General features: G+C 38.5%; 4 protein-coding genes across 8 annotated transcripts; 2 read left to right on the forward strand and 2 right to left on the reverse strand.

Moving 5' to 3' along the window:
- Nucleotides 1–277: 277 nt before the first annotated feature.
- On the reverse strand, nucleotides 278–5,070 carry LOC140759385 (uncharacterized). 3 transcript variants are annotated; one of them, XM_073095932.1, is made up of 6 exons: nucleotides 4,972–5,070; nucleotides 3,724–4,164; nucleotides 2,938–3,619; nucleotides 2,125–2,823; nucleotides 1,855–2,001; nucleotides 278–1,105 (listed from the first exon to the last, which is right to left on the reverse strand). In XM_073095932.1, exons 2-6 carry the CDS (start codon nucleotides 3,772–3,774, stop codon nucleotides 522–524), a joined length of 2,163 nt encoding a protein of 720 aa, XP_072952033.1. In that variant the 5' UTR covers nucleotides 3,775–4,164; nucleotides 4,972–5,070; the 3' UTR covers nucleotides 278–521. The 3 variants fall into 3 exon arrangements, with proteins under 3 accessions (XP_072952033.1, XP_072952032.1, XP_072952031.1); XM_073095931.1 differs by having other exon boundaries at nucleotides 2,125–2,841; XM_073095930.1 differs by having other exon boundaries at nucleotides 2,125–3,619.
- A 2,101-nt stretch (nucleotides 5,071–7,171) lies between these two features.
- LOC140758739 (G-type lectin S-receptor-like serine/threonine-protein kinase At4g27290) lies at nucleotides 7,172–12,798 on the reverse strand. Its single transcript, XM_073095011.1, has 8 exons — nucleotides 12,472–12,798; nucleotides 11,048–12,359; nucleotides 10,659–10,763; nucleotides 10,362–10,549; nucleotides 8,495–8,705; nucleotides 8,163–8,400; nucleotides 7,926–8,076; nucleotides 7,172–7,843 (listed from the first exon to the last, which is right to left on the reverse strand). Exons 1-8 carry the CDS (start codon nucleotides 12,493–12,495, stop codon nucleotides 7,535–7,537), a joined length of 2,538 nt encoding a protein of 845 aa, XP_072951112.1. The 5' UTR covers nucleotides 12,496–12,798; the 3' UTR covers nucleotides 7,172–7,534.
- A 1,538-nt stretch (nucleotides 12,799–14,336) lies between these two features.
- Nucleotides 14,337–27,392, forward strand: LOC140758738 (G-type lectin S-receptor-like serine/threonine-protein kinase SD1-13). Of its 3 annotated transcripts, none has more exons than XM_073095010.1 (8): nucleotides 14,337–14,452; nucleotides 14,539–15,853; nucleotides 16,158–16,262; nucleotides 16,374–16,561; nucleotides 16,715–16,925; nucleotides 17,020–17,257; nucleotides 17,346–17,496; nucleotides 17,588–18,215. In XM_073095010.1, the coding sequence occupies exons 1-8, from the start codon at nucleotides 14,429–14,431 to the stop codon at nucleotides 17,894–17,896; spliced, it is 2,541 nt and encodes an 846-aa protein (XP_072951111.1). In that variant the 5' UTR covers nucleotides 14,337–14,428; the 3' UTR covers nucleotides 17,897–18,215. The 3 variants fall into 3 exon arrangements, with proteins under 3 accessions (XP_072951111.1, XP_072951110.1, XP_072951109.1); XM_073095009.1 differs by lacking the exons at nucleotides 16,158–16,262; nucleotides 16,374–16,561; nucleotides 16,715–16,925; ... (1 more) ...; nucleotides 17,346–17,496; nucleotides 17,588–18,215 and adding exons at nucleotides 25,393–25,515; nucleotides 25,627–25,814; nucleotides 25,970–26,180; ... (1 more) ...; nucleotides 26,601–26,751; nucleotides 26,843–27,392 and having other exon boundaries at nucleotides 14,338–14,452; XM_073095008.1 differs by lacking the exons at nucleotides 14,337–14,452; nucleotides 14,539–15,853; nucleotides 16,158–16,262; ... (3 more) ...; nucleotides 17,346–17,496; nucleotides 17,588–18,215 and adding exons at nucleotides 23,482–23,630; nucleotides 23,745–25,089; nucleotides 25,393–25,515; ... (3 more) ...; nucleotides 26,601–26,751; nucleotides 26,843–27,392.
- On the forward strand, nucleotides 21,714–22,341 carry LOC140758771 (uncharacterized; the record flags this gene model as incomplete). The annotated part of the gene is made up of 2 exons (XM_073095059.1): nucleotides 21,714–21,958; nucleotides 22,050–22,341. Coding segments are annotated over 2 exons (537 nt in total), but the record flags the coding sequence as incomplete, so codon positions are not given.
- Nucleotides 27,393–27,859: the final 467 nt, after the last annotated feature.

Genomic DNA, 27,859 nt, shown 5'->3' on the forward strand with positions numbered 1-27,859 from the left:
GTCTACAACCAACAAATTACATTACTCTGGGAAAAGGGCCTTCTGGCCCAATTACAGATTTCATGGTTCCCTTTTTCCCCGGTGAGCTGCCCAGTCAGCCACCTTGTTACAACTCCTATCCATATGGATTCCCAATCCATTAATCTGTACGAGACACTCATGGACAAGGTTTCCTCACTCACTATGAACAAGGTATCTCCCTTCTTATAATGCTATACCAAATAGATTTCAGCACAGATTGACAGCAAAGTTATTAGAAATAAAGGGAAGATCTCCTCAAAGTATTCATGGATGAAACTAACGCCACGACATTCAAGCATAATCATTTAAACATGATTACTATATATTTCGGTGATAATTTATTATGATAATAACTCAATTCCATACTTCAGCACTGAGCTGAAACCTACCTAGTTAGTTATTTATTGTTCAGCTTTGGTTACAGCCCTTTGATATCTAACAGTAAACTAGACAGCTTTCCTCCTTTTTTATTTTGCATTTGACAATCAACAGTCTCATAATTATCCTTCGCTTCGAACATGGTGTCTAGAATTGTTCATTTCCAAGCCTAGCAATCTTCTGCTAATGTCAGGGAGGTGATCAGTTGGCTTGGAAGCCATGGGTGGTAGACGAGCATTTCGGCTCTTGGATTGCTTTGAGGAGCTTGTAGCACCAATTGTCAAACCGCGGTTAGATGATGAGGAAGCAGCTGCAGTGAGATGTTTCCTTCGCAACAATTTAGCTTCTGATCTCTCGCCACGATCAAACTGATGAGAGGAAGAATTCCGTGGACGGTCTGAAACTTCTCTCGGTCCATTTGCTTTGATAGATTGCTTATTATAACGAACAAGATGCGGCAAAAGGCTTAACAGGTACTTTTTCAGTTGTTCATCTCCAACATTCTTCTGGGCAGGATTACCTTCAAGAATAACTACTTGCAAAGAAGCATAATTGGCAGCCAGTTGACCGAGACCTTTCGAAGTCGATATCTTGTTCGAGTGCAGGTCAAAAATGTGCAGTTTGAGAAGACGGTGGAGGCCTTCGATCTCACTGATCTTGTTGCCAGCCAAGTACAACTCCTTCAAAGATGAACAAGAAGCCAAACCTTCACAAGATAGAAACACTGCGTTAATGGAAGATAAAGGAAAAAATATATCTCTAAAGATTTGCTTCTGTGTTTCTGCTCATACTTATTTGTTCCTTCAAGTGTCAGGTAGATGTAGAGATAATCACCATTAACCTTAATGTTCTATGATATAAAGTAAATAACAATGTGGGTGGGATATCTGCAAATCTTTTGCATGACAATACTGCCGAGATTTTTTTATTTCGTGTATGCGATCCTTCATAGTTTAAAAAGCTACAATTATCATACAGTCTGATGCCATATGTTTTGTAATCTGACTCTTGAAAACTACTAGTCTACTACTCAGATATTTGAAAAGCATGGAAATCAATAGCAACTGTAAACACCATGATGCATAGAGAACTGCACAACTGAGAATAAAGAAGAAAGTTTCACGATCAATGGCGCAATTCATGCAGCTACTCAAGTGAAAACAAAAACATGCATGCTAATATCAGAATTTTGAATGTACTCTGTCTTCTAATATTCTGCTTCCACCCATTGTATGATCAAAATAAAGTTCCTGAAAAGGGTATATACTTCAGATAATTGATATGATTGATGATACTGTCGTAGCGAATAACTGCTAGCCATGACAAGCAATTACATGAATGTACATGAAAAATGTAATAGAAATAACAGTTTCAGCTTGACGTCAAAGACAACAACAGAGAGAAAAAAGAAAAGAAAAAGAAAACATAGGAAGTCATAAATTCTAATATCAATACCATGGCCGATTCTAGATATCCTGTTGTAACTCAAGTCCAGCACACGAAGACGTGTCAGATCTTTAAGGCCTTCAATGACTGAGATATTATTTTTAGACAGATTTAACTTGCGAAGACCTTTTGGAAGAGCTCCTGCAGTTATTCGGACTAGACAAAAAGTGAGAGAATAGTTACTAATTTAAACCATTAATTGTGATAACCACGTAAAGGAGGATAGCAGTATGAAACCTCTGTAAAAGAAGTAGTAATGCACCAACAAATGATGCATACCTATAGAATTTCCTGATAAGCTTAACACCCTTAAACCAACAAATGCACCAAGAATTGGGATTGCAACCAAACCAAGATTTGATAACTGTGCTGATGAAGACGAAACATTCAAGTTTGAGATATAGTTGTAAGCTAGTTCCATGCCATGAATACTTCTGGAATCAAGCTTCATAGCGGAAGAACTGGCTGGTATTGAATGAGGTTCTCTCTTGGGAGCAGAACTGGAGCTTTCTCCCACTTCTTCCACAATTATACCATTTTGCATGTCAATTTGGTTGATCCAATCATTTATCCTCTTGACATTAAATTCCTCAGGAGTCAATTCATCACAAAATTGGAAAAGAGATTCCCGCTGAAGAAGGTTTTGATCAAATTCCACACTACCACTTTCAGGTTCTCTCAAGTCAACTGCTTGACAGACATAGGGCAAAACATATTCATCAACTAACTGATTCTGGCATTCAGAATTTTCAATCCAGCATATGTTATCTCTCTCCTGATCTGTCACTCTATTAAACCCAGTACTGGTACTAGAATGCTGGTACTCTTCTCCTGAATCCAAATAGCATGGTGAATGCTTTCCATCAATCGACTGATTCTCACACCTAGACTCATTCCAGTGTTTACCATCTTGCTCTTCATCTCCAACTTCATTATGCCCACTACTTCTGCTGGATCTTATGGGTTCTTCTTCGGGGTCTGCATGACCCGGTAAACCTTTTACATTGAAATCAAATACTTGAGGAACATTATGAGAATATGATGCAGCTACGTGTGAGAGTTCTCCTTCACAATCTAAAAAACCAACCTTACCTCCAGGCATAGAGAACGAATTCTCAAAGGATCTGGAATGAGGCCTTAGATCTTCAATTGAATCAGCACTATACATTCTCAGGTTCATAGATTGTGATCTTGCAATCGTAGGTTCGACATTTGACGAGAGATTTTCGGAGTTAAAAACAAGGTCAGCGAACAGCTGATCGGCACTATCATGTCCTTCACCAGAGTGTCTGAAACTCCCAACAGAATTGGCATTTCCTTGATACTGACAGTAGGAATTGATTGGGGGGTCCTGGTCATATAATTCATCTGAGCCAGTGATTTTTAAGGAACCTTCAACTCCATTAGTGTCCATGTTGTGCAAATAATGTAACGAAAATCCTTGATCTAACTCATCACCCTTAGTAACATCATCAGAAGTGAAACCTCGCTCATTTGAAAGCATATTCCCCAGAGAGTGGCTTTTCTTAAGATTTGCCATCTGGAGAAACATTTTACTATCATCAAGACGAAAATTACTATTTAAATCTTCTGATTTCCAACAATCTTCATGAGAAGATGGACTTGCATTCTGCTGAACACTAAGAGCTGAGTGGTTATTTTGGTGTGTCTTTGGATTGGAACTTGCAGATCCTGTAGAGGACTCCATTACTTGATCTCTAGAAGTTACTTGTGGAACGAACTGCAAAGCTCCACCTGAGTGTTGAATAACCTTCTGAAAGGACAGGAATCCTTTTTTCAGTTATAAGATTCAGAATCACAAATTATTAAGAGATGAAAAAAACAATCAACAATCTATAGTAAACCGAGTTTTCTAACCTTTGATTTGTGGTGACGAGTAGACGGGGAAAAGCAAGAAAACTTAACCATTACGCTCGAATAGGGGAGCAAGATTCAACTGCTTGTGAAGTGCAACGTCGAGAAGCTTTACTTTGGGCTTTTATCAGCACACAGAATACGTAATTCTGCAAAGATATAGAAGAATGGATGTGTAGAACTACTATAACATGAGAATCGAAATCTTAGCCACAGTGGACCTCAGCCATAATCAAGAAAAAGGCCCTCCAAGCCATCGCACAATCTCCAAACGTAGCCGGAATTTAGTCCCCAGCCCAAGAATAATCTGGCCGCTCGATCACCATTACCCCACACCCACTTAGAGGTGCGAGATGTATATGACCTTCGTATGGCGGCCAGAGTGAAAGAAAGCTTCTATAAACTAGATAGATCCGACTTCAGATGCATAGATCAGATGGAATCCTGCAAAAAATTTCACAGTCAAAGGATCACAATCAGGTAGAACTATGAAAACTGTTATATTAAGATAGATTATATCATCAAGCATTCTGAAATATAGTTCTCAGAGAAGAACAACAACCTAAAGTTTGCACAAGACTTAAAGTACAATTAGCAAGATAGAATATTCGATCCACCAAATGTTACAATCTTCATTCCGAGGGTCTCTCTTGACACATTTGTCTTGGATTGCTAGAGGTTTGGCTTTATGATGACAAATAATCCTAATATCATCCCTAACCATCACTTTTTTCCATGACTTCATTAGAGTACTTTTACTGTCAATTTACAATCTCAGACATGCAATATTGGTATGCATGGTTAATAGTGTAGACATTGCAATTCCCAAGACGAGGAATATCTAAAAATCTTTGTAACGAAATAATCTTAGCACACGTTCAAGGTCCCTGTCTCGATAAGCAATTTCGCACCAAACAAGAACAAAAAGAACAACAGAAAGAAAGAATCTTTACCCATCTCTGCAATAAGCAGAGGAACCCATCAAGAACCCAGTAGATGAAACTATCAACAGAAATCAATAGTTAAAAAAGAAAAAAGAAAATCTAAATTTTGACAGAGCCGATCAGTTTTACATCAAAAAGAAAACGACCAAGATCGAAAAAAGAGAGTTCTTTTCCCTATCCTAGTCAAGAAAGTAGAAACCTATCAAGTACCCAATGGAGTTCAGGCATTTAGTAGACAACCGACCACCAAAACTCCATTAGAAACCAATAAATGAAGAAGAAAGAACAGGGCGGCGAAGAGACGAACCTGCTCCCCGTTGCACGGAGATATACCGACGTTGAATAGATTGGAGAATGGAAGAGCTCTTTGATCGACCGTTTGAACCTTCGAATGAGAGACGAAGAGGGGATGGGTTATATATAATATGGGGGAGGCTTGGTGTGCGATTTGAACATGCATGAACGAGCAACTTCCAACTCTAAAATATCTCTAAATACACCCTATAATTTATTATTATTATTATTATTCACACCCTACTAAACAAATTATTTATAATTTAACTTTTATATTTTATTTTAATTGGTCTAAGAAATAGAGAATATTTTGTTGCTCTTGAAAATAAAATAAAAAAAAACTAAAAATATCTAACTCTTCTATTTTATAAAAAGAAAATTACTCAAGGTATTAAGATCATTTTATATCTATAGTTAATTTAACTAGAGACATGAATGATAATAAAAGTAAAATAGATGATATTTTTAATACATTTTCTAAAGATATTTTTCGCTCAATCTCGCTGCTGTTTGGAGTAATTAAGTTGTAATATCTTGCTTGATTCTAATGAATTTGTTTGATTTGGGTAATTATAATCAAATCATAGGTTTATTTGATAGTTATGAATTATTAGATAATAAGACTCATTGCGTAGATTTTAACATATATCAGACCAAGTAAATCATTTGTATGATGACGCATCAAAGCACATAATCAATCAGATTGCACACGTTAATTAGGTCGGATATTTAACATTCTTGATGTATTAGTGTATGTCAGATGGTCTGTTCGCACTAACCCTATAATGGAGGACAGGAGTAGACTACATCAAATCCGCGCTCTATATGAGAATAATCTTGCTTTATGGCTTTTCATATTTTCAGTTACTTTAAATTGAAGTTCATACATAAATGACTTTTGATCATGTTGTGGAGATAAATGGCAACTCCTTATACATGGTAGATCTCCAAGATCAGCTGCAAAGATGAGCCACTCCAATTCTAAAGGAACATAAAATAAACTTTATCTTCTTTTAGAAAATAAACTTTAATTATAATGGGCATTAAAAAAAATGTTCTGTCCTATGATGCCTTAGAGGTGTGCACACAAGAATAGTATAAAATCTTGGGCATGCCTTAGAAAGAATGCCCTTCTATGTGCTCCACAAGGGTCTTGTTGTAACCCAATCTTTAGGGAATCAAATTGGAGTACTTTTTTCTCCTTTTCAGAGTAGCACTTTGGGCCAATCTTTTTAGATTGTGAAGATTAAAGTGATGAAGAATGGCTCCCAATGCCAAGATAATTAAACCAATTATAGTTCATGAAGGTCATCAATTATGTCAAGCAAGCTATAACATTGGCCAAATAAAGAATGGGGATTTTTTGTTGTCTTATGAAACCATCATGGCACCATCTAAAAAGATATGGTTGGGTATTTGGAAATTAACAAGTAGAAAGCAGGCAGAGCACTTAATAGTGCACACTAACACTCACCAAGTTTCACTGGTTAGAAGTCTTAATTAGCAGAAAAGGCATAATTAGGTAATGAGTTTTGATACTATATTTCACCTTGTATAGGGATTTCTTGGCAAAATCTTAAAACTCAATCCAATTTAATAGTTTAAAAATTTTGGTAAAAAGACTTAATTATGTTCACATAAGTATTTTGTTTTGAAGATAGTAGAAGTCATTTTATAATTTTTTTTATAATGAAAAATATTATTGCTAATGAAATATCATTATTGTTGGATAAAAAATTTAATGGCTGTAATTTAATTTAGAGCACACGAGGATTAAAGGCTTAAATTTAGAATACACGCAATACTCAATACTTCTCCTTCGAATATCGAAATACTCACTCTAGTCTCAGGTCAATGTATGTTTATTATTCCATATCCTTTTCACTGCTCTTCGCAAGCCAAGGCGACCCCAATTACGGCTGCTCAGGCGAGCCCCATCCAGGTCTAGTCCCGATTGTGAGCCGGATAGTCTAATTCGACCCCGAATAGTCGAGCTTTTAATCCTCCTGAACATCCAAACGTACCTAAAAATTAGTTCAATCGGAGCTTTATCATGAAAGAGAAGCTCGGTTCTCCTAGGGAAGAGAAGGGGAGTGGGAGGAGATTATTGCATGATGCCTCTCTTCTGCCTATCCTCCAATGGAAGAGAAAGGAAAAGAACATACAGGACTGCTGTTTTTCCCATAAGGTGATTCCCCTAACCCTTGTCCTCTTCTTCTTCTTCTTTTTCGGTTTTCTTTTCATATTCCTCTTCTTTGTCATATTAGAAGCACAACCCATGTTTACAATTAATAATAGTTGTGAAAGTTGAGATCTTTTTGATTTCCCACTTGCTTTATCATAGGATTATGTATTCATTTACTTTGGTTGGTAATAATTGATAATATTTTCTATATATATATTTTTTCATATCCTTACCAAAAGGAATCACGTTCACACCTAGTGGAGCTTCGAGTCCACTAAAAATAAAAAGAATTCATTAACATCTTTAGGTTGTTCATTAGGCATTTCTTCTTTGTTCCTTCTCTCACTCAAAGATTAAGTTTATATAGTCAAAGAACACAAGTGAACTAGTACTATCTACCATCTTGTGCACTGATTGTGAGAATGTTCATAGAGCAGTTTTCATCTATGTCTCCGGTGGCATCAGCTTCGGCTGTGATACTAACTGTGTAGAATGCCGGCTGCTTAGGATCAGATAAGGCTATGTTTTCGCTACTAAGCATTGCTATGACCTCCGACATGGTCGGCCGATCCACGGCATTCTCTTGGACACACATAAGTGCCACATGAATGCACCTCACCATCTCGTTCCTTTGGCATCCTTCACCTAGTGATTGATCCATGAGCTCAAACCATCTGCCTTCTTTCCATAATTCCCATCCCTAGCAAGTTCCGTTTCATTGGTTAGCTTCTCTAATATTCTCTTGAACAAGATGAGGCAAGGTCACTTGATAAGTTACTTACATAACCGAGGAGGTTAAGAGAGTTCCCATGTTGATGGAATCTTGCATTCTTTGTTCCACTTAAGATCTCCAGAAGCAAGACACCAAAGCTAAAGACATCAGACTTAATGGAGAAAAGACCTTCCATGGCGTATTCAGGAGACATATAACCACTGAAAGATAGAGATAGACCAAATAAGTCCTGTCAACACAAAATTTAACAGTTTCATGATGTGCATATAGAAGTGGATGTACTTACTATGTTCCAACAACCCTATTTGTGTTTGCTTGAGTCTCATTTGCACCAAATATTCTTGCCATGCCAAAATCAGATATCTTTGGATTCATATCGTCATCCAAGAGAATGTTGCTAGCTTTTAGGTCCCGGTGAATAATTTTGAGTCTAGAGTGCTTGTGAAGATAAAGAAGACCTTGAGCTATCCCTTCAATGATATGGAAACGCGTTCCCCAGTCTAACAGAGCTCTTCTTGTTTGATCTGGGGACCATCATGGATACATACATCAATACACTAGCTGAAAAGTTATAAGTACTAAAATAACTTGAGGTAGGAAGTGTTCCAGGAAATAAACCAAATAGGAAGAAATCCAAGCTTTTGTTTGCCATATATTCATAGACCAGTAACTTTTCTTCGCCCTGGATGCAGCAACCCAAGAGCCTAACTAAGTTTCTGTGTTGAAGCTTCGCTATTAGTAGAATTTCGTTCTTGAACTCTACTAGACCTTGTCCTGAATGTGCAGCAAGTCTTTTAACTGCAATGTTTTTTCCCTCCGGAATTTGACCCTGAAATAATTTATGGAAAGCACTAATGACATAATCTGACATCTAGCTGAACAATGTACAAGCATTCACTTTTCTTTTCTTTAGCATTTTTGGAAAAGATTATATTGACAGAATTTCAAATTGCTTCAAGGGGTTTATGTGCCATGTAACATCAACTCTATCACAGGCTCCAGAAAAAGCAAGCCTGTAAAATTTCTGATAATGGTGGAAGTGTTGCCAGCACTTGCATAGTAATATTGTTCCTAATTAGATCATGTTATATTTTATGCTCTTCACTACCTTAAGGATCATAGTTATCAAGTTAGCTTTAATAACTGAAGAAATTGCCAAATTTCTTACAACCGAAATCTAATAGCTTGAAAAATGTTAATAAGCTTCCACCACCATCTGCTAAAGAGGGCAATATTAGCATTTCTTAGTCTCCTTACCCCTAATCCACCTTGATACTTTGACTTACAAATTGTCTCCCAATTAACCAAACAATTAAAATCTTTGCAACAATTAGAACCCTTCCAAAGGAAAAAGAACTACCTAATGTTTCACTGAAGAAATGAAGAGAGTTTTCCTTCAAGCTTAGAAAAGTGATAGTGGCAAGAATATCACCTGAGCAGAAAAAACAGATGTAACTGCTTGTCAGTATTAATTATTTGGCTTCAATTTTTTTCCCAGTGTTTAGTTAGATCTGTTTCTTTCTTCAAATGTGATATTTCATTATATTGGTGATGAATTTTGGTGCGGTTCTGGATAGATAGATGGGTGAATGGCTAGGCTCCTTGTTCCCTGTGCCCCCAAGATGTTTGAGTTCTCCTCTTACAAAACAACTCGGTCTCTGCTGCTCTTTTTCAAGCTCTAGTCTTGGCCTAAAAAAATCCCGCCTATAATTAGGGAGGAAATCAAGAGTCTCTATAAGTTACATTGGCATTTTATAGCTTCTCATTCCAGTGATTTAATTTATTGGAGATTCTCTGCTAATGGGTTATTTTCCACTAAAACTTGCCAGTATTCAAGCAACTTTTGCTAAGTCTCTATGAATGGTTTTGCCCCGTCGAAAGTTAGAATCTTTCTTTGGCTCTCTATGAGGAACAAATTACATATGTGGGATTCTCTTCTTCGTAAAGGTGTGCAAGTCCTTGCTAGTTGCTGTCTTTTTGAATATGCAGTAGAATCTTGTCAGCATATCTTTATTGATTGCAGTTACATCAGCTGGTTTCAATTTCTGCCCACCCTCAATGATGGATTATTGGGAATACTGGAAGAAATCACATGTTTTTTTTCCCATATTAGGCTAGGCTGGGATTCGTTTATTTCCTTATTTTTGTGGTTAATATGGAAGAATGGAAGAATAGAATTTTCCTTTGGGAGGGCAATACGCCTACGGGATTCTGCATCTCCCTGAACCAAATCTGGATGAAGTGGAGCCTTCTTTATCCTTCTAAGGCTAAATCTGATTTGTCTTCTTTTAATTCCCTTTTGCATCTTTAGTTTTTGCCTTGTACCTTTTTAATTCATTATCTTACTTGTATTAATTGGGTTAACCCCCAACTTTTCTCAAGAAAATAAAATATTAGGTAGTGCTTTAGTGGTTATTTTCACATTGGGAGCATAGAAGAGTTCAATCAATAAGAAACCATGAATTTGTTCAGAAGAGATGTATACCTTGTAGACAGGTCCAAAACCACCCTCTCCAAGTTTGTTTTCAGTAGAGAAGTTGTTTGTAGCTTCTGCTATTTGAGAGAACTCAAAGACCGAGAACTGTGAGTCCCTCTGCTCACTCCACCAAAGATCATTTGCTTCAGTTGTACCCAAAGCAAGTAGGGATAGGTTATGAGATAATATCTTTGTTCCTGAGTGAGAAAAGAAACCATCCCATGTCACATATGCCATTTTAAGGAGGACTAGAGTCATGCTTGTAAAGGAAATATTGTATAAACTGTTGATGTTTGCTCCACTTACCTTTGTGTCTCTGTCTTCTGATCCATAGATTACATAGGATGGAGCAGAAAATTAGAATTGTGAGAGATACAGGTATTGCAATGACGAGGAGCTTCCTCTTGCCCCCTGCACATGAAAGCAGTTGTTCAATTAGATCGCTTTCACCTCAAATTTCAATTAATGGTCAAGAGAAGAAATAACTCCGACAAATTTATCTCAAAGATTATGCGACATAGTTTAAACATTTCTGTAAATGAATGATTATTTCCTGTCTTAAATATGCAATAATGTCTGATTTGAACCAAGTAGTTAAACCAAAGCTACTAACAGCTATTAACTTGGCATTTTCATTATTATATATATATATATATATATATATATATATATATATATATATATGTATATTTCACCTCTAGATTGAGTAGATTCTAACTCTGATGCAGCAAGGCGAAGATAAATTGTTTCCGTTTTGCCTGTGGAATCGTTGTCAAATTGTTGCAAATCTACAAGATCTCCATCCCACAAGTAGCATTTTTCCAAGAAAGCGTATGCAGTACAACTGCAGTTATGCAAGCATGCCAATTTACATTCTTCAGCTCCCTCGGCATTCAAGAGTCGCATTGGACTCGCAAGGAACTTCATATTGGCCATCTCAAGAAACCCATCATCCACTCCTCCACTCTCGCATTGCAGGCCAGTGGTTCTTTGGCATCCATCTCCGGTGTATCCCTTGCCCCAATCTGTTGGCGATGCTGGTTCAAAGCCTTTTGCACATCGACATAAGGGCAGACTGTGTTCATTGCAGACACCAAATGCTCCACAGACGTTGTATACCTCACAAGAGTCCTTTGGCTCTTGCCAATACTTGATCCACTCTTCCTCATTCTCTAAAAATGTAAGCTCCATAATGTGCCCTGAAGAATCGATCAAAAACTTTGAGAGTATGCTGCCGTACCTGGTTGAGTAAGTATAGTACGTCCCGTTATTGGAAGAAACAAATTGGAAACGGGAAGGAAAATATTTAGTTAGTTCTGGAGTCAGTGCAAAAGTTTCACCATCCCAAAGCCCGCTAGTCCAGTAGACGCTCACTTTCTGCCAGATGAACAGCTGCGCCGTGCCGTTTGGATCAGCACCAAAAGAGAAGTCTCCATAAGAAGGATCGTCAGCGTCTCTCCATGAAGTTAACAACCGATTTTGCCGGCCATAGAGGCCAAGCTTCATGCCAGGGAGCCACGTATCTGTTGGGTGGTCGAAACTCTGCCACAAGACTCGTCTTGAATCATTGACACTTCTAAGCACAAGATTGCCGGAATCCAATAGAATGGCCTCCAAGCCTTGTGCTCCGGAGACAGAAGCAATTATGAATGAGCTCCCTCTACTATCTACAACTATTAGATCACCCTCACCGTTGAACACAAGAGTCCCAGATTTATCTATGAATGGGTTGTTTCTGTTGGCCACCCAGACCACTGTTTGGTTCCCAATTCCATGGTACCATATCCCAACATAGCGGTTGCTCGACGCCCCGGGGCTAAAGAAGCCTAGCTCAAAGGTATTGTTAGCCGAGATCAGGGTCTGGTTCTTCCCGTCCGAAATCGATTCATTTTGTGACAGGGTGTCTGATGTTGTACTCAAGCAAGTACTTGTCAAAATGGATAGAATCGCTAGAGGAAATAGCATACAACTCCTGTTGCAATGGTAGCTTCTTCCGCACACCATGACCTGATTGAAAAGCACTTGATGTATTACAAACACACGCAGTACCTAAACTAAATATCTGAAGAACTTCATGTGGAACAGAGGAAACAGGAAGGAGAAAGTATAAGATGCATACCAATCTGCGGCCGGGAAAGAGCATAATTAATTTCTGAAATCCAACAATGGAAGTATACTTTGTCAGATTTTCTTGGTCAATAAACGGGAGCGTAAAAGTCTACCGCCAAGCGGAATTCTTCCCACCATATGTCTGCCTGTTTGACTGGCGTCGCGACTTGTGAGGGGGAAGGTAATCTGCGTCTAAGAAAATATTGCAATTGCTTACTTGGCAAACTTTTGATAGTAACTGCAGAAATTTACAGTTAACACCCTGTTTTTTACACTGTCCACTTTTAATATTTGCTTATTAAGTACTCTGTTTTATCAAATATGTGCCAAAGAAATACTTCGGATAATAATAACACTATTTGAACAGATTTAAATATTCCGTCAATTACAAACCACTATTTTTTAAAATATAAAAAAAAAACTTATTTTTTTCTTCCTTCTTATAAGGCACTGTGAGTTTTATGGTCTTCTCCAACCTCAAATCTCAAAGCAAGAGGGAACGGATCTAAATTTGACTGAAAATTAAAGTGAGTTAGTTCCCTCCGTCTCTTAGCTTGGGTAAGATTTTTTTATTTTAGTTCTGGTATTTTGGGTTTAGTAAGGTATTTTAGTAATATTTTAAGTATAGTTAAGTTAATTAAAGAGTTTAGTTAAGTTTAATTTATAAAACTAACAAAAGAGTTATTTCTATACATATTTGATAAAAAAGAGATTTTGATTTACAATATTAAAAATATAGGGTGTCAACTGTAAATAGGTAAAAAGTGCAGGGTGTAAACCGAAAATAGGTAAAAATGCAGGGCGTTAAATGTAAACTTCCCTAAAGATAATCGTGGGAAACGTGCGGATTTCAATCGTGTTATTTTACTTGTGGATCCTTTCTCCAAGGCTCTCTACGATGAAGCTGTCGCAACGCCTACGAGGGAAGGACTCGGAAGACCAGCACTCGTAGCAGGGGCTGCGCACGCATGGAAAATCTATCATGAAATTATCAGTGGTATGTGTGGGAAATTGTATTATTGATAGTTTACAGAAAAGAAGTAATTGATGTTGCATCCAAAGACAGCATTTATCAATTGATTAGTTTCCTTTGCCAAGTACAAATTTCAGATTTCTATACAGAAGAACAATGGTTAGTTGTTCTTCCCAAGTTCAAGAACACTACCTTACAATGGAAGTTCAATTGTAATGGAGCAAAACGACAGAAAGCAAAAGGTTCTTCTTTATTAATATTAAAACATCTGAGGATTCAATGTTGGAGAAGTCTTCAAATCAAGCAAACACACCATTTCCTTATTTTCCCTCAACTAAATTCAACCCACAATACCATTACCAAAATATATTGCTGCAAAAAAAATAAAATATATTGTCCCAGAAAAAAGAAAAAGAAAACAAAACTATAAGCACTATTGATATTTTTTTAAAAAAATAATGATTTGCAGTGGATGAACCATCCGAATGGTATTAATGTTAATCTAATCCAGAGTACTATTTTTTTAAAAAAATTACACAGTAAAACGAAGGGCTTAATTTATAAATTTTTAAAAAAATGCAAATAGGTGAAAAGGCTTGGATGTTGTTAAATGCAAATTTCCTTTAGTTTTTAACTCTCCGTACCAATCAAAATTTGCCAAGTATCATCAAATTGTAGTAATATCCTCGATGCAGATTACCTTCCCGGCGGCTGATAAGAGAACACGAGTGAATTGTATTTAGGCGGGTCCTCCTCACAACGCCAGAACAAACATATGGTTGACTCTCGTCTTGCTTTTTCATTTTGTCGGATGTGGCAATTTCATTTTGTTAATACGTGAGTCGCAATTTCACTTTGTTAATTAGTGAAAGGCTGGTCTTTCTTCGTTGTTGGGAAAGACTGCATTATTGCTAGACTTCCCGTTGACTGACCTAGAAAATATAACAAAAATTTATCCTCCATTGTTGAATTTCTTCTGATTCAGAGCTTAACAATGCTCCTTTCGTACCGCAGTTTGGTATGCATCTATCTTCATGCATCTCATACTTTTTCCTTCCTAGTTCTTCAAATATTTTTATAATAAATCTATTGCTCTTCAATCAGATCATGGTGCGCCGCAGAAGCTACTGTTGCAACGGGTGTTGTATGCTACTTTATCTAGTGGTTCTCTCTGTTTCCAGATGTAAAAGTTCGAGTGCAACATCAGATACCCTGTTTCAATATGAATCTCTTTCGGATGGGAAGACCCTGGTCTCCGCCAATAAAACTTTCGAGTTCGGCTTCTTTACCCCCGAGGGATCGAGCAACCGCTATGTAGGGATATGGTACCATGGGATTCGGAACCAAACAGTAGTCTGGGTCGCCAACAGAAACAACCCACTGATGCATAGATCTGGGACTCTTAGGTTCAACGATGACGGTGATCTGATAGTTGTAGATGGTAGAGGGAGTTGGCTCACAGTTTCAGATGTCAGTAAACCAACAGGCTTGGTGAAGGCCATTCTTTTCGACTCCGGCAATCTTGTGATCAGCAGTGTCAATTATCCAACACGAGGCTTGTGGCAGAGTTTCGACAACCCGACAAATACGTGGCTCCCCGGCATGGAGCTTGGCCACTATGGCGGGCAAAACCGGTTGTTAACTTCATGGAGAGACTATGACGATCCATCTGATGGAGACTTCTCCTTTGGCACTGATCCGAACGGTGCAAAGAAGCTGTTCATCTGGCATAAAGAGACGGTCTACTGGACTAGCGGGCTTTGGAATGGTAAATTTTTCCCGATGATTCGAGAATTACCATTGACGCAGCGAACTGATTCCTACTTCCAAGCTGCTACCCGCGTCCGCAGCAACGAGACATACTATATTTACTCTGCCGAGAACGGCACCTTACACTTGTCAAGGTTTATGATTGATAATTCAGGGCGAATCAGGCTGCTAGTATGGAGGGAGGAATTCGGAGACTGGTTCCCGTTATGGCAATATCCAAAGGGATTTTGTGATGCATACGACGTCTGTGGACCATTTGGTGTCTGTAGTGAACTCAATCAGACCTGTCAATGCGCAAAAGGCTTTGAACCAGCATCGCCAACAGATTGGGATGAGGGACACACCGCCGGTGGATGCCAAAGAAAGACTGGTCTGCAATGCGAGGGTGGAGTGGATGGGTTCCTTGAGATGGCCAATATGACGTTCCCTCCGAGTTCAAAGGGACTCTTGAATGCTGAGAGTGCTGAAGAATGTAAACTAATATGCTTGAATAACTGCAGTTGTACTGCATACGCTTTCTTGGAAAAATGCTACTTGTGGGATGGAGGTCTTGTAGATTTGCATCAATTTGGCAACGATTCCACAGGGAATACAGTAACAATTTATCTTCGCCTTGCTGCATCGGAGTTAGTATCTGCTCAATCTAGAGGTGAAAAAATATATGTACCATATTGAAAATGCAGGGCTTTTGTTGCTAAAAGCCCTTTTAAGTTTTGATAAAAGACTCATGCAGATGCTAAGTTAATAGCTATTAGTAGATTTGCTTTGGCTACTTGGTCCAAAGTCAGAAAATTTTGCATATTCAAGACAAGAAATTATCATCTATCTACAGCTATGTTTAGACTATGTCGCATAATCTTTGAGATAACTTTGTCGGAATTATTTCTTTTCTTGATCATTAGTGAAAATTTGAGGTGAAAGTGATCTTATTAAACAAGTTTTTTCATGTGCAGGGGGCAAGAGGAAGCTCCTCATCATTGCAATACCTGCATCTCTCGCAGTTTTCATTTTCTGCTCCATCTTATGTTATCTATGGGTCAGAAGACACCGACAAATACGTAAGTGGAGCAAGCAACAATTGTTCATGCAATATTTCCTCTAAGATCATGGCTCTTGCCCTCCTTATACAATAGCATATGTGACATGGAATGGTTTCATTTCTCACTCAGGAACAAAGCTGTTGTCTCACAACCTACCCCTAAATGCTTTGGGTACAACTGAAGAAACTGATCTTTGGTGGAGTGAGCAGACGGTCTCACAGTTCACGGTCTTTCCTTTCTCTCAAATAGCAGAAGCTACAAACAACTTCTCTACCGAAAACAAGCTTGGAGAGGGCGGTTTTGGACCTGTCTATAAAGTATCTTCTCCTCTGAACAAATTCATTGTTTCATATTAATTGAACTCTTCTATGGCTCCCAATGTGAAAATAATCACTACCTAAAAAAAAACCTGTGTGTTGTTCAGCTAGATGTCACATTATATCATTAGTGCTTTCCATAACTTGTTCCAGGGTCAAATACTGGAGGGACAAAACGTTGCAGTTAAAAGACTTGCTGCACATTCAGGACAAGGTCTAGTAGAGTTCAGGAACGAAATTTTACTGATTGCCAAGCTTCAGCACAGAAACTTAGTTAGGCTCTTGGGTTGCTGCATCCAGGGAGAGGAGAAGTTACTGGTCTATGAATACATGCCAAACAAAAGCTTGGATTTTTTCATATTTGGTTTATTTCCTGGGACACTTCCTACTTCAACTTCTTTTAGTACTAATCTTTCTTCAGCTAGTGTTATGACTTGTGTTTCCATGGTCCTCTGCAGATCAAACAAGAAGAGCTCTGTTAGACTGGGGTACGCGTTTCCATATTATTGAAGGGATAGCTCAAGGTCTTCTTTATCTTCACAAGCACTCTAGACTCAAAATTATTCACAGGGATCTGAAAGCTAGCAATATTCTCTTGGATGGGGATATGAATCCAAAGATCTCTGATTTTGGCTTGGCAAGAATATTTGGTTCAAATGAGACTCAAGCAAACACAAATAGGGTTGTTGGGACATTGTAAGAACATCCACTTCTATATGCACATCATGAAACTTAGGTTAGATTTAACGTCGACATGATTATTTGGTCTTTCTCTATCTTTCAGTGGTTATATGCCTCCTGAATACGCCACGGAAGGTCTTTTCTCGATTAAGTCTGATGTCTTTAGCTTCGGTGTCTTACTTCTAGAGATCATAAGTGGAACAAGGAATGCAGGATTTCATCAACATGGAGACACTCTAAACCTCCTCAGTTTTGTAAGTAACTGACGTTGCTTCATCTCGTTCATGAGAATATTAGAGAAGAAAACAAGATTATAAGCTAACCAAATGCAATGGCACTTGCTAGGGGTGGGAACTGTGGAAAGAAGGCAGATGGTTTGAGCTCATAGATCAATCCCTAGATGAAAGATTCCCAAGGAATGAGATGGTGAGATGCATTCATATCGCACTAATGTGTGTCCAAGAGAGTGCCGTGGATCGGCCCACCATGTCAGAGGTCGTTGCGATGCTTAGTAGCGAAAGCACAGCCTTATCTGATCCTAAGCAGCCGGCATTTTATACAGTTAGAATCACAGCCGAAGTTGATGCCACTGGAGACATAGATGCAAGCTGCTCTATGAATGTTGTGACAATCAGTGCCCAAGATAGCAGATAGCACTACTTCAGTTGTTCTTCACTTCTTTGCATATAAACATAATCTCTGAGTGAGAGCAAGAAGAAAGAAGAAATTTGCCTAATGAACTAACCGGCGTTGTTTGTAAACGTGATTCCTTTGATTTTGCATGAGACCCTGCAATTGCCATGTCATTACGGGACTTTGTAGTAACAACTGATCCAGGCTCAAATGGAAATTGTATTGATAATTTACAGAGAAGAAGTAATTGGTGTTGCATTCAAGACAGGATTTATCGATTGATTAGTTTCCTTGCCTCGTACAAATTTCAGATTTCTATACAGAGGTACAATGGCTTATTGTTCTTTCAAACTTTAACAACGGAGAAAACTAACTTTGATACCAATTTAATAAGGCTGGTCGAAGGATTGCAATCATGTCAGCCTTAGACAACAAATAGGGTTCAGTTGGCTACTATTTGGCTGCCCTGTGCACCTGACTGAAGCTGTTGGCTCGGTTTGGTTTCTAAAGTCGATGCACATTGATTTTAGCGGGCGCGTATCGTCACAAGATGGTAAGCTCGATGGGGCTGATTTGGTGGTCCTATTATAGATGAGACTTTAGATGAGACATCTAAGGATTATAGAAAGATGTAGAGTGGATCGAGTGGTGTTTGGACTCAAAGTAAGGTCATGAAAAGCTGTAGTTAGATGATAGAATGATCCATAATTTAGATGCGATAGGTGATAAATGGTTTGGGGCCAATATTTAATATGAATAATGGTGAAACATGGATAATAAAATGGTTGTGCAAGCCCAGAAAGTAGAGTGCCGTTGAGGAGAGAGTGGCGAGATTAAAAAAATGACTCGCTAGAAGAGATAATAACAATAACTATGAAGTGGTGCAAAGTTTTAATTAACGCTACCCAAAAGGAAACATATGTTCGTTATCAAATCTCGGTAGACAGGTATACTGTGGCGTTATAATTATTACGGTCGGCATTTTATTCTAAAGGTTTCATAAAATAGTGTTACGAATTATCTTTATTTAGTCTTATTTTGAGTGTTTGGTATGATCTTGTTTTGATAAGGGAATAGTTAGAAGAGTTGAAAGACATGTCAATAAACGAGATAATCGTGGTTTCTTTTCAAACAGGGGTCTAATTTACGCAAATTATAATCTACCCCATATAATTAATTTATGGGTCACATCTGCAAATATGTTATATATATTTATTGCATGATAAATGAGCAAAGTGCACATCGTCCACGATAGGATACCATCTAAGAATGGAGCGTCACATAGAATATTGCAAATATAGTCATCTTTATACTTAAAAAAAACTTTGAACCAATTCGTCTAGGAAATTAAAGTGACCCTAGTTTGTAATTCAGATGAAAATGAACCTGTTTTCACAAATAAAGAAAAGGTGGCATTTTTGACGAAACTTCCAATTTGAGCACCACAAAAATAGCACGGAATCAAATTGTCAAATTCTTCTAGGTGTAATTTCCTGGAATTCTTTTTAATAAACAGGTAAAATCTTCAATTTATTGGAAGGATAAGTAACAAGTTTCCAAACTTTTTTAAATGAATGGATTGAATCCGTTCCGGTGAAAATGATTCACTATCAAAGTCTCCGGTTCTTCACTTTAGACTTTAGTATTTTCCAAGTATATTGATATAAAAAGTACGTCTCATTGAGACATGAAATTGTGAGAGCAAACTATTTTGTTTAGCCCAAAATTTCACATAGCAGTAGACATGATCAAATGGTCCTGCCCGGCCCGATTTGGATTAGGTTTAGCCCGGCTTGGACCCGATTTAGGTTCGACCCGATCCGAGTCCAAACTACCTATGGGCGGCATGGGCCAGCTAGCCCTTTGCCTGCCCGGTTCGGCTCAAAAGTCTGCCTGTTTAGCCCGCAACTAGGCCCGCCCGTTCTGCTATAATAATTTACCATTACTACAGTGAAAATATTTTAGTATTGTACCGTTTTGCATTATTTTAAGCACACTTTAAAAAAATTTTAATTTATTTTTTAAATGGAGGAATATAAATATTTTTTTTAAAAAGCTAATAGTTAAAAAAATTATAAAAATTGCTAAAATATGGCTTGGGCCGAGTGATTGGTAGGTCTGGCCAGCTCGGCCTGACCTGCTGGCCTGATCTCTTTTGGGCCAATGGGCGGTAACCAGCTAGACTATTCTAGCCCGGCTCGAATCTGGCCCGGCCCGCCCGATGATCATAGCTACATAAGAGACGAGCTTTTGTTAATTAAAAAAAAAACTCTTTCTCTCTCTCTCCTGCTCGTAGCCAGCAAATAAATTTAATATGATTGTTCGAGGTGAGATTGTGGAGCTAGTGAAAAGGAGCGCCACCTCTATCCAAAGAAGAGAGAAGCCTAAAATAGCAAAGCAAACGGATTTGGTTTTGGTTGGTCATGTGGGTTTTCTATGGGATTCCATGAGGAAAGGGCCGGAGCCCAGGTGTGGTTTGTGGTTGCTTGGGTGGATAAGAAGGGAAGGAAGAAGAAGGATTAGGAGGAAGTTATAGGAGGGTAGCTGTGTTCTTGTTCATGCCATTTTTATCCTTCAATGGAAGAGAAAGGGAAAGGGGAGAAAGTGTTGGCGGTAACAATCTGATTCCAAAGAGTCACAAAAAATCCGATCAAATTAAATTAAATAAACTTACAGATTACAGAATATAAAATTCTGAATAGTCGAGTCTAGTGTTAGACACTATCTTTTAAGACCAATTCGCCCTCCACCGATTGCTTCTGGAACAGTGAACGTCGATCTCCTAGGATACAACGACTATCTTGCACTGGAAAGGAAGCAGCTTTCTAATGCCTTGATTGAACCTGAAACCATGCTGTACTCTCTTTCAAATGTAGACTCAAACTTAAAGAGTCGACTCTAGAAGGAATGAATCAAGTTTCCTATATATAATTATGCAGACTGACGGCCTATTTATAGAATTAAACAGGCTCGACGAATAGATGCACCATTTCGGGTCAGTATCAGGCAAAAAACTAAAATTGGACTTGACCCGTGTGTGCGAACCGAACCGAGCCGAGCGGGGCAACGCGTGTGTGAGTTAAGTTGCATAGTAATCTTTACCCACAAAATAGGTACCCCTTTTTGGGATCCAAAGCCCATAAAAAGTTTGTTACTTATATATCATACTAATATTTCTCAAATATCCAATATGATACTAAACTTACTTTTCTTTATTTTCCATTGCCATGATACCCATTTAAGAATCAATTTTCATTCACTTCTCTTCATGGATTGGACTAAGTGAATATTTGACAATAAAATACACTTTGAGCTAAATTAATTCCATCATTAAATTATCATTAATAATGTGTGGGCCCTATTTAAAACTTAGCTCAAAATTTATAAAAAATTCATATCAAATACATGAAATTACCAACAGAATGAAAAGAGATGGAGGACTACGTTGCTCCAGAAGGTCATTCCCCTTGTCTATTTTTCTCCGTTTTCTTTACAATTCCTTTTTTGGGATTGGAAGCAAAACCCATGTTTTAAAATTAATAATGGTTCTGAAAATTGAGATTTTTTTTTTCCTTCTATTTTCCCTCTTGCTTTATCTCAGAATAATGTATACTTTTTGATAGTTAGCCTCATGGTGAGGTTTCTCCTAACTTTTCAAATCTCTGGTTGTGGTTCCTCCCAATTTCTTGTGCATGGTCTATTCGTTAATTATCAATGTAGATTCGCAGGATATAGAAATTGTAAATTATATGTATGCAGATCCACTGATCCAGTAGCTTTTTAAATTCTTTTTCTGTAGCTGTCACAAGATTACATTTTTGATGTTCTGTAAACTCTTCTTGTGCAGGATACATTCATTACAAAACCTACAAGGAGATACCCGCATGTCTTGTGGATAGCTGTCTTGGTACTAATAATGAGTGTTGCAGTGTACGTATGTTCGCTGTGCTTGAAGCAGACAGGGTTCCTTGTCACACCCAAACTACTGAAGCTTGGACTCACAGAAAAACATTGCAATGAACCTGGCATTATAGAGTCTGCTGATCCATATGTGCACTATCCAGAACCCTCTACTTACAGTAGGTGATGGAGAATATCTTCCATGCCGCTTGAATCAGCTCAACTGGTTTCCTCTACCATTTTCATGAGTAATAATCATTGGTGTGTTTGGCAGGAAAGAATGTGCATGCATGCCAGTTCGATCTTTTGCGATTTTGTCAATGCAAAGGTCTGGAAGTGGGTGGTTCGAGACTTTATTGAATAGCCATGTTAACATAAGCTCCAATGGTGAGATCTTCTCTGTTAAAGATAGGCGTAGTAATATTTCATCAATCACAAAGACACTGGATAAAGTGTACAGCCTCGACTGGTACAGTAGTGCTTCTAAAAATGAATGTACAGCTGCTGCTGGCTTAAAATGGATGCTTAATCAGGTAGTTCTTTATTCAATGCAGATAGAGGTTTAAATCCCTTATTAGTGGAAAAAAAAAACAAACAAGTTGATATGTATTAGATTCACTTTTATGATGCTTATCTTTCTTGCATTCAACTTTGCAAATTCAGCTGCACTCATGAGTTCAATATAGGTAAAAGTGCAGGGTGTAAACCTATGGATCCTTTCTCCAAGGTTCTCTAGGATGAAGCTCTCGCAACGCCTACGAGGGAAGGACTCGGAAGACCAGCACTCCTAGCAGGGCTGCGCACACATGGAAAATCTATCATGAAATTATCAGTGGTATGTGTGGGAAATTGTATTATTGATAGTTTACAGAAAAGAAGTAATTGATGTTGCATCCAAAGACAGCATTTATCAATTGATTAGTTTCCTTTGCCTCGTACAAATTTCAGATTTCTATACAGAAGAACGATGGCTAGTTGTTCTTCCCAAGTTCAAGAACACTACCTTACAATGGAAGTTCAATTGTAATGGGAAGGGAATGCGAAAGGTTCTTTATTAATATTGAAACATCTGAGGATTCAATGTTGGAGAAGTCTTCAAATCAAGCAAACACGCCCTTTCCTGACTTTCCCTCAACTAAGTTCTAACCCGTAATACCATTACCAAAATATCTTACTAGAAAGAATCATATCCAAACTAAGAGACTAAATGAGAAAGAGCATTAGAGTAAAAAAGAAAAACTCAATTTAAAATTTGGCCGAATTTAAGTTGCTCGTTGTTGCTTGGGATTTAAGATTGAAAAAGATAATAAAACTCATTGTGCCGTAAAGACAAAAAAAAAAAATGAAAACAAATTATAGGCATTATTGATATTTTTTAAAAAACAATTATTTGCAGTGGAAGAAATATCCCCATCCATCAGAGTATTAATTTTTTTTTCCACATATTTGATAAAACGAAGGCTTGGCTTAATTTGTAAATTTTAAAAAATGCAGAGGGGGTAAACGACAGATATATGAAAAGGCTAGATGCTAAATGCAAATTTCCATAGTTTTTTTATCTAAGCGTACCTATCAAAATTTGCCAAGTATCAAATTGCAGTAATTTCCTTGATGCAGATTACGTTCCGGGATGATAAGAGAATATGAGTGAATTGTGTTTAGCCCCTCACAACATCACACAAACATATGTGTGGTGGCAATTCAACTTTGTTAGTAAGTGAGTGGCAGAGTGGCATTAGTGCTAGATTTCTACACTCCCGTTGACTGACCTAGAAAATAAAACAAAAACTTATCCTCCATTGTTGAATTTCTTCTGATTCAGTGCTTAACGATGCTCCTTCCGTACCGCAGTTTGGTATGCATCTTATACTTTCTCCTTCAATGCTGTTTCCCTCTGTCCCACATGAAGTTATTCACATATTTTTAGGTATTGAATGTGTTTGTAATAAATCAAGTGCCCTTCAATCAGATCATGGTGTGCCGCAGAAGCTACCGTTGCAACAAGAGTTGTCTGCTACTTTGTCTAGTGGTTCTTTCTGTTTTCACATGTACGAGTTTGGGTGCAACATCAGACACCCTGCCACAAAATGAATCTCTTTCGGACGGGAAGACCCTGGTCTCCGCCAACAAAATTTTCGAGTTCGGCTTCTTTACCCCCGAGGGATCGAGCAACCGCTATGTCGGGATATGGTACCATGGGATTCGGAACCAAACAGTGGTCTGGGTCGCCAACGGAAACAAACCATTGACGGATAGATCTGGGAATGTTACGTTCAACGACGAGGGTGATCTGACAGTTGTAGATGGTAGAGGGAGTTCGTTCACAATTGCATATGTCAGTACAGCAGAAGTCTTGATGAACGCCATTCTTTTCGACTCCGGCAATCTTGTGATCAGCGATGTTAATTATACAAGACAAGGCAATAGTGTCAATAATTCAACACGAAGCTTCTGGCAGAGTTTCGATAACCCTACAAATACGTTGCTCCCCGGCATGGAGCTCGGCTACTATGGCGGGCAAAATCGGTTGTTAACTTCATGGAAAGACTATGACGATCCATCTAATGGGGACTTCTCCTTTGGTACTGATCCGAACGGCGCAGAGCAGCTGTTCATCTGGCACAAAGAGACGGTCTACTGGACTACCGGGCTTTGGAATGGTAAATTTTTCCCGATGAGTCGAGAATTACCATTGACGCAGCGAACTGATTCCTACTTCCAAGCTGCTACCCGCGTCCGCAGCAACGAGACATACTATATTTACTCTGCCGAGAACGGCACCTTACACTTGTCAAGGTTTATGATTGATAATTCAGGGCGAATCAGGCTGCTAGTATTGAGGGAGGAATTCGGAGACTGGTTCACGTTATGGCAATATCCAAAGGGACTTTGTGATGCATACGACGTCTGTGGACCATTTGGTGTCTGTAGTGAACTCAATCAGACCTGTAGATGTGCAAAAGGCTTTGAACCAGCTTCACCAACAGATCGGGATAAGGGACACACCGCCGGTGGATGCCAAAGAAAGACTGGTCTGCAATGCGAGAGTGGAGGAGTGGATGGGTTCCTTGAGATGGCCAATATGACGATCCCTCCGAGTTCAAAGGGATTCTTGAATGCTGGGACTGCTGCAGAATGTAAACTGGTTTGCTTGATTAAATGCAGTTGTACTGCATACGCTTTCTCGGAAAAATGCTACTTGTGGGATGGAGATCTTGTAGATTTGCGTCAATTTGGCAACGATTACACAGGGAATACAGTATCAATTTATCTTCGCCTTGCTGCATCGGAGTTAGTATCTGCCCAATCTAGAGGTGAAAAAATATACGTACCATAGTGAAAATGCAGGGCTTTTGTTGGTAAAAGCCCTTTTAAGTTTTGATAAAAGACTCATGCAGATGCTAAGTTAATAGCTATTAGTAGGTTTGCTTTGGTTACTTGGTCCAAAGTCAGAAAATTTTGCATATTCAAGACAAGAAATTATCATCTATTTACAGCTATGTTTAGACTATGTCACATAATCTTTGAGATAACTTTGTCGGAATTATTTCTTTTCTTGATCATTAGTGGAAATTTGAGGTGGAAATGATCTTATTAAACAGTGCTTTCATGTGCAGGGGGCAAGAGTAAGCTCCTCATCAGTAGGAAGCTCCTCATCATTGCAATACTTGTATCTCTAGCAGTTTTCATTTTCTGCTCCATCTTGTGTTATCTATGTATCAGAAGACACCGACAAATACGTAAGTGGAGCAAGCATCAATTGTTCATGCAATATTTCCTCTGGAATCATGGCTCTTGCCCTCCTTATACAATAGCATATGTGACATGGAATGGTTTCATTTCTCACTCAGGAACAAAGCTGTTGTCTCACAATCTACCCCTAAATGCTTTGGGTACAACTGAAGAAACTGATCTTTGGTGGAGTGAGCAGACGGTCTCACAGTTCACGGTCTTTCCTTTCTCTCAAATAGCAGAAGCTACAAACAACTTCTCTACCGAAAACAAGCTTGGAGAGGGCGGTTTTGGACCTGTCTATAAAGTATCTTCTCCTCTGAACAAATTCATTGTTTCATATTAATTGAACTCTTCTATGGCTCCCAATGTGAAAATAATCACTACCTAAAAAAAAAAACCTGTGTGTTGTTCAGCTAGATGTCACATTATATCATTAGTGCTTTCCATAACTTGTTCCAGGGTCAAATACTGGAGGGACAAAACGTTGCAGTTAAAAGACTTGCTGCACATTCAGGACAAGGTCTAGTAGAGTTCAGGAACGAAATTTTACTGATTGCCAAACTTCAGCACAGAAACTTAGTTAGGCTCTTGGGTTGCTGCATCCAGGGAGAGGAGAAGTTACTGGTCTATGAATACATGCCAAACAAAAGCTTGGATTTTTTCATATTTGGTTTATTTCCTGGGACATTTCCTACTTCAACTTCTTTTAGTACTAATCTTTCTTCAGCTAGTGTTCTGACTTGTGTTTCCATGGTCCTCTGCAGATCAAACAAGAAGAGCTCTGTTAGACTGGGTTATGCGTTTCCATATTATTGAAGGGATAGCTCAAGGTCTTCTTTATCTTCACAAGCACTCTAGACTCAAAATTATTCACAGGGACCTGAAAGCTAGCAATATTCTCTTGGATGGGGATATGAATCCAAAGATATCTGATTTTGGCTTGGCAAGAATATTTGGTTCAAATGAGACTCAAGCAAACACAAATAGGGTTGTTGGGACATTGTAAGTACATCCACTTCTATATGCACATGATGAAACTTAGGTTAGATTTAACGTCGACATGATTATTTGGTCTTTCTCTATCTTTCAGTGGTTATATGCCTCCTGAATACGCCACGGAAGGTCTTTTCTCGATTAAGTCTGATGTCTTTAGCTTCGGTGTCTTACTTCTAGAGATCATAAGTGGAACAAGGAATGCAGGATTTCATCAACATGGAGACACTCTAAACCTCCTCAGTTATGTAAGTAACTGACATTGCTTCATCTCGTTCATGAGAATATTAGAGAAGAAAACAAGATTATAAGCTAACCAAATGCAATGGCACTTGCTAGGGGTGGGAACTGTGGAAAGAAGGCAGATGGTTTGAGCTCATAGATCAATCACTAGATGAAAGATTCCCAAGGAATGAGATGGTGAGATGCATTCATATCGCACTTATGTGTGTCCAAGAGAATGCCGTGGATCGGCCCACCATGTCAGAGGTCGTTGCGATGCTTAGTAGCGAAAGCACAGCCTTATCTGATCCTAAGCAGCCGGCATTTTATACAGTTAGAATCACAGCCGAAGTTGATGCCACAGGAGACATAGATGCAAGCTGCTCTATGAATGTTGCGATAATCAGTACCCAAGATAGCAGATAGCACTACTTCAATTGTTCTTACTTCTTTGCATATAAACATAATCTCTGAGTGAGAGCAAGAAGAAAGAAGAAATTTGCCTAAAGAACTAACCGGCGTTGTTTGTGGACGTGATTCCTTTGATTTTGCATGAGACCCTGCAATTGCCATGTAATTATGGGACTTTGTAGTAACAACTGATCCAGGTTCAAATGGGAATTGTATTGATAATTTACAGAAAAGAAGTAATTGGTGTTGCATTCAAGACAGGATTTATCGATTGATTAGTTTCCTTGCCTTGTACAAATTTCAGATTTCTATACAGAGGTACAATGGCTTATTGTTCTTGAGAAAACTAACTTTGATACCAATTTAATAAGGCTGGACGAAGGATTGCAATCATATCAGCCTTAGACAACAAATAGGGTTCGGTTGGCTGCTATTTGGCTGCCCTGTGCACTAGACCTGGTAGGTGTGCACCTGACTGAAGCTGTTGCCTCGGTTTGGTTTCTAAAGGCGATGCACATTGATTCTAGCGGGCGTGTATCGTCACAAGATGGTGATTTGGTGGTCCTATTATAGATGAGACATCTAAGGATTACAGGAAGATGTAGAGTGGATCGAGTGGTGTTTGGACTCAAAGTAAAGTCGTAAAAGGGTGTAGTTAGATGATAGAATGATCCATGATTTAGATGCGATAGATGATGGATGGATTAGGGCCAATATTTAATG

This window comes from Typha angustifolia, chromosome 4 (assembly GCF_048772165.1).
Source record: "Typha angustifolia cultivar Huaian chromosome 4, ASM4877216v1, whole genome shotgun sequence".
Lineage (NCBI taxonomy): Eukaryota > Viridiplantae > Streptophyta > Magnoliopsida > Poales > Typhaceae > Typha > Typha angustifolia.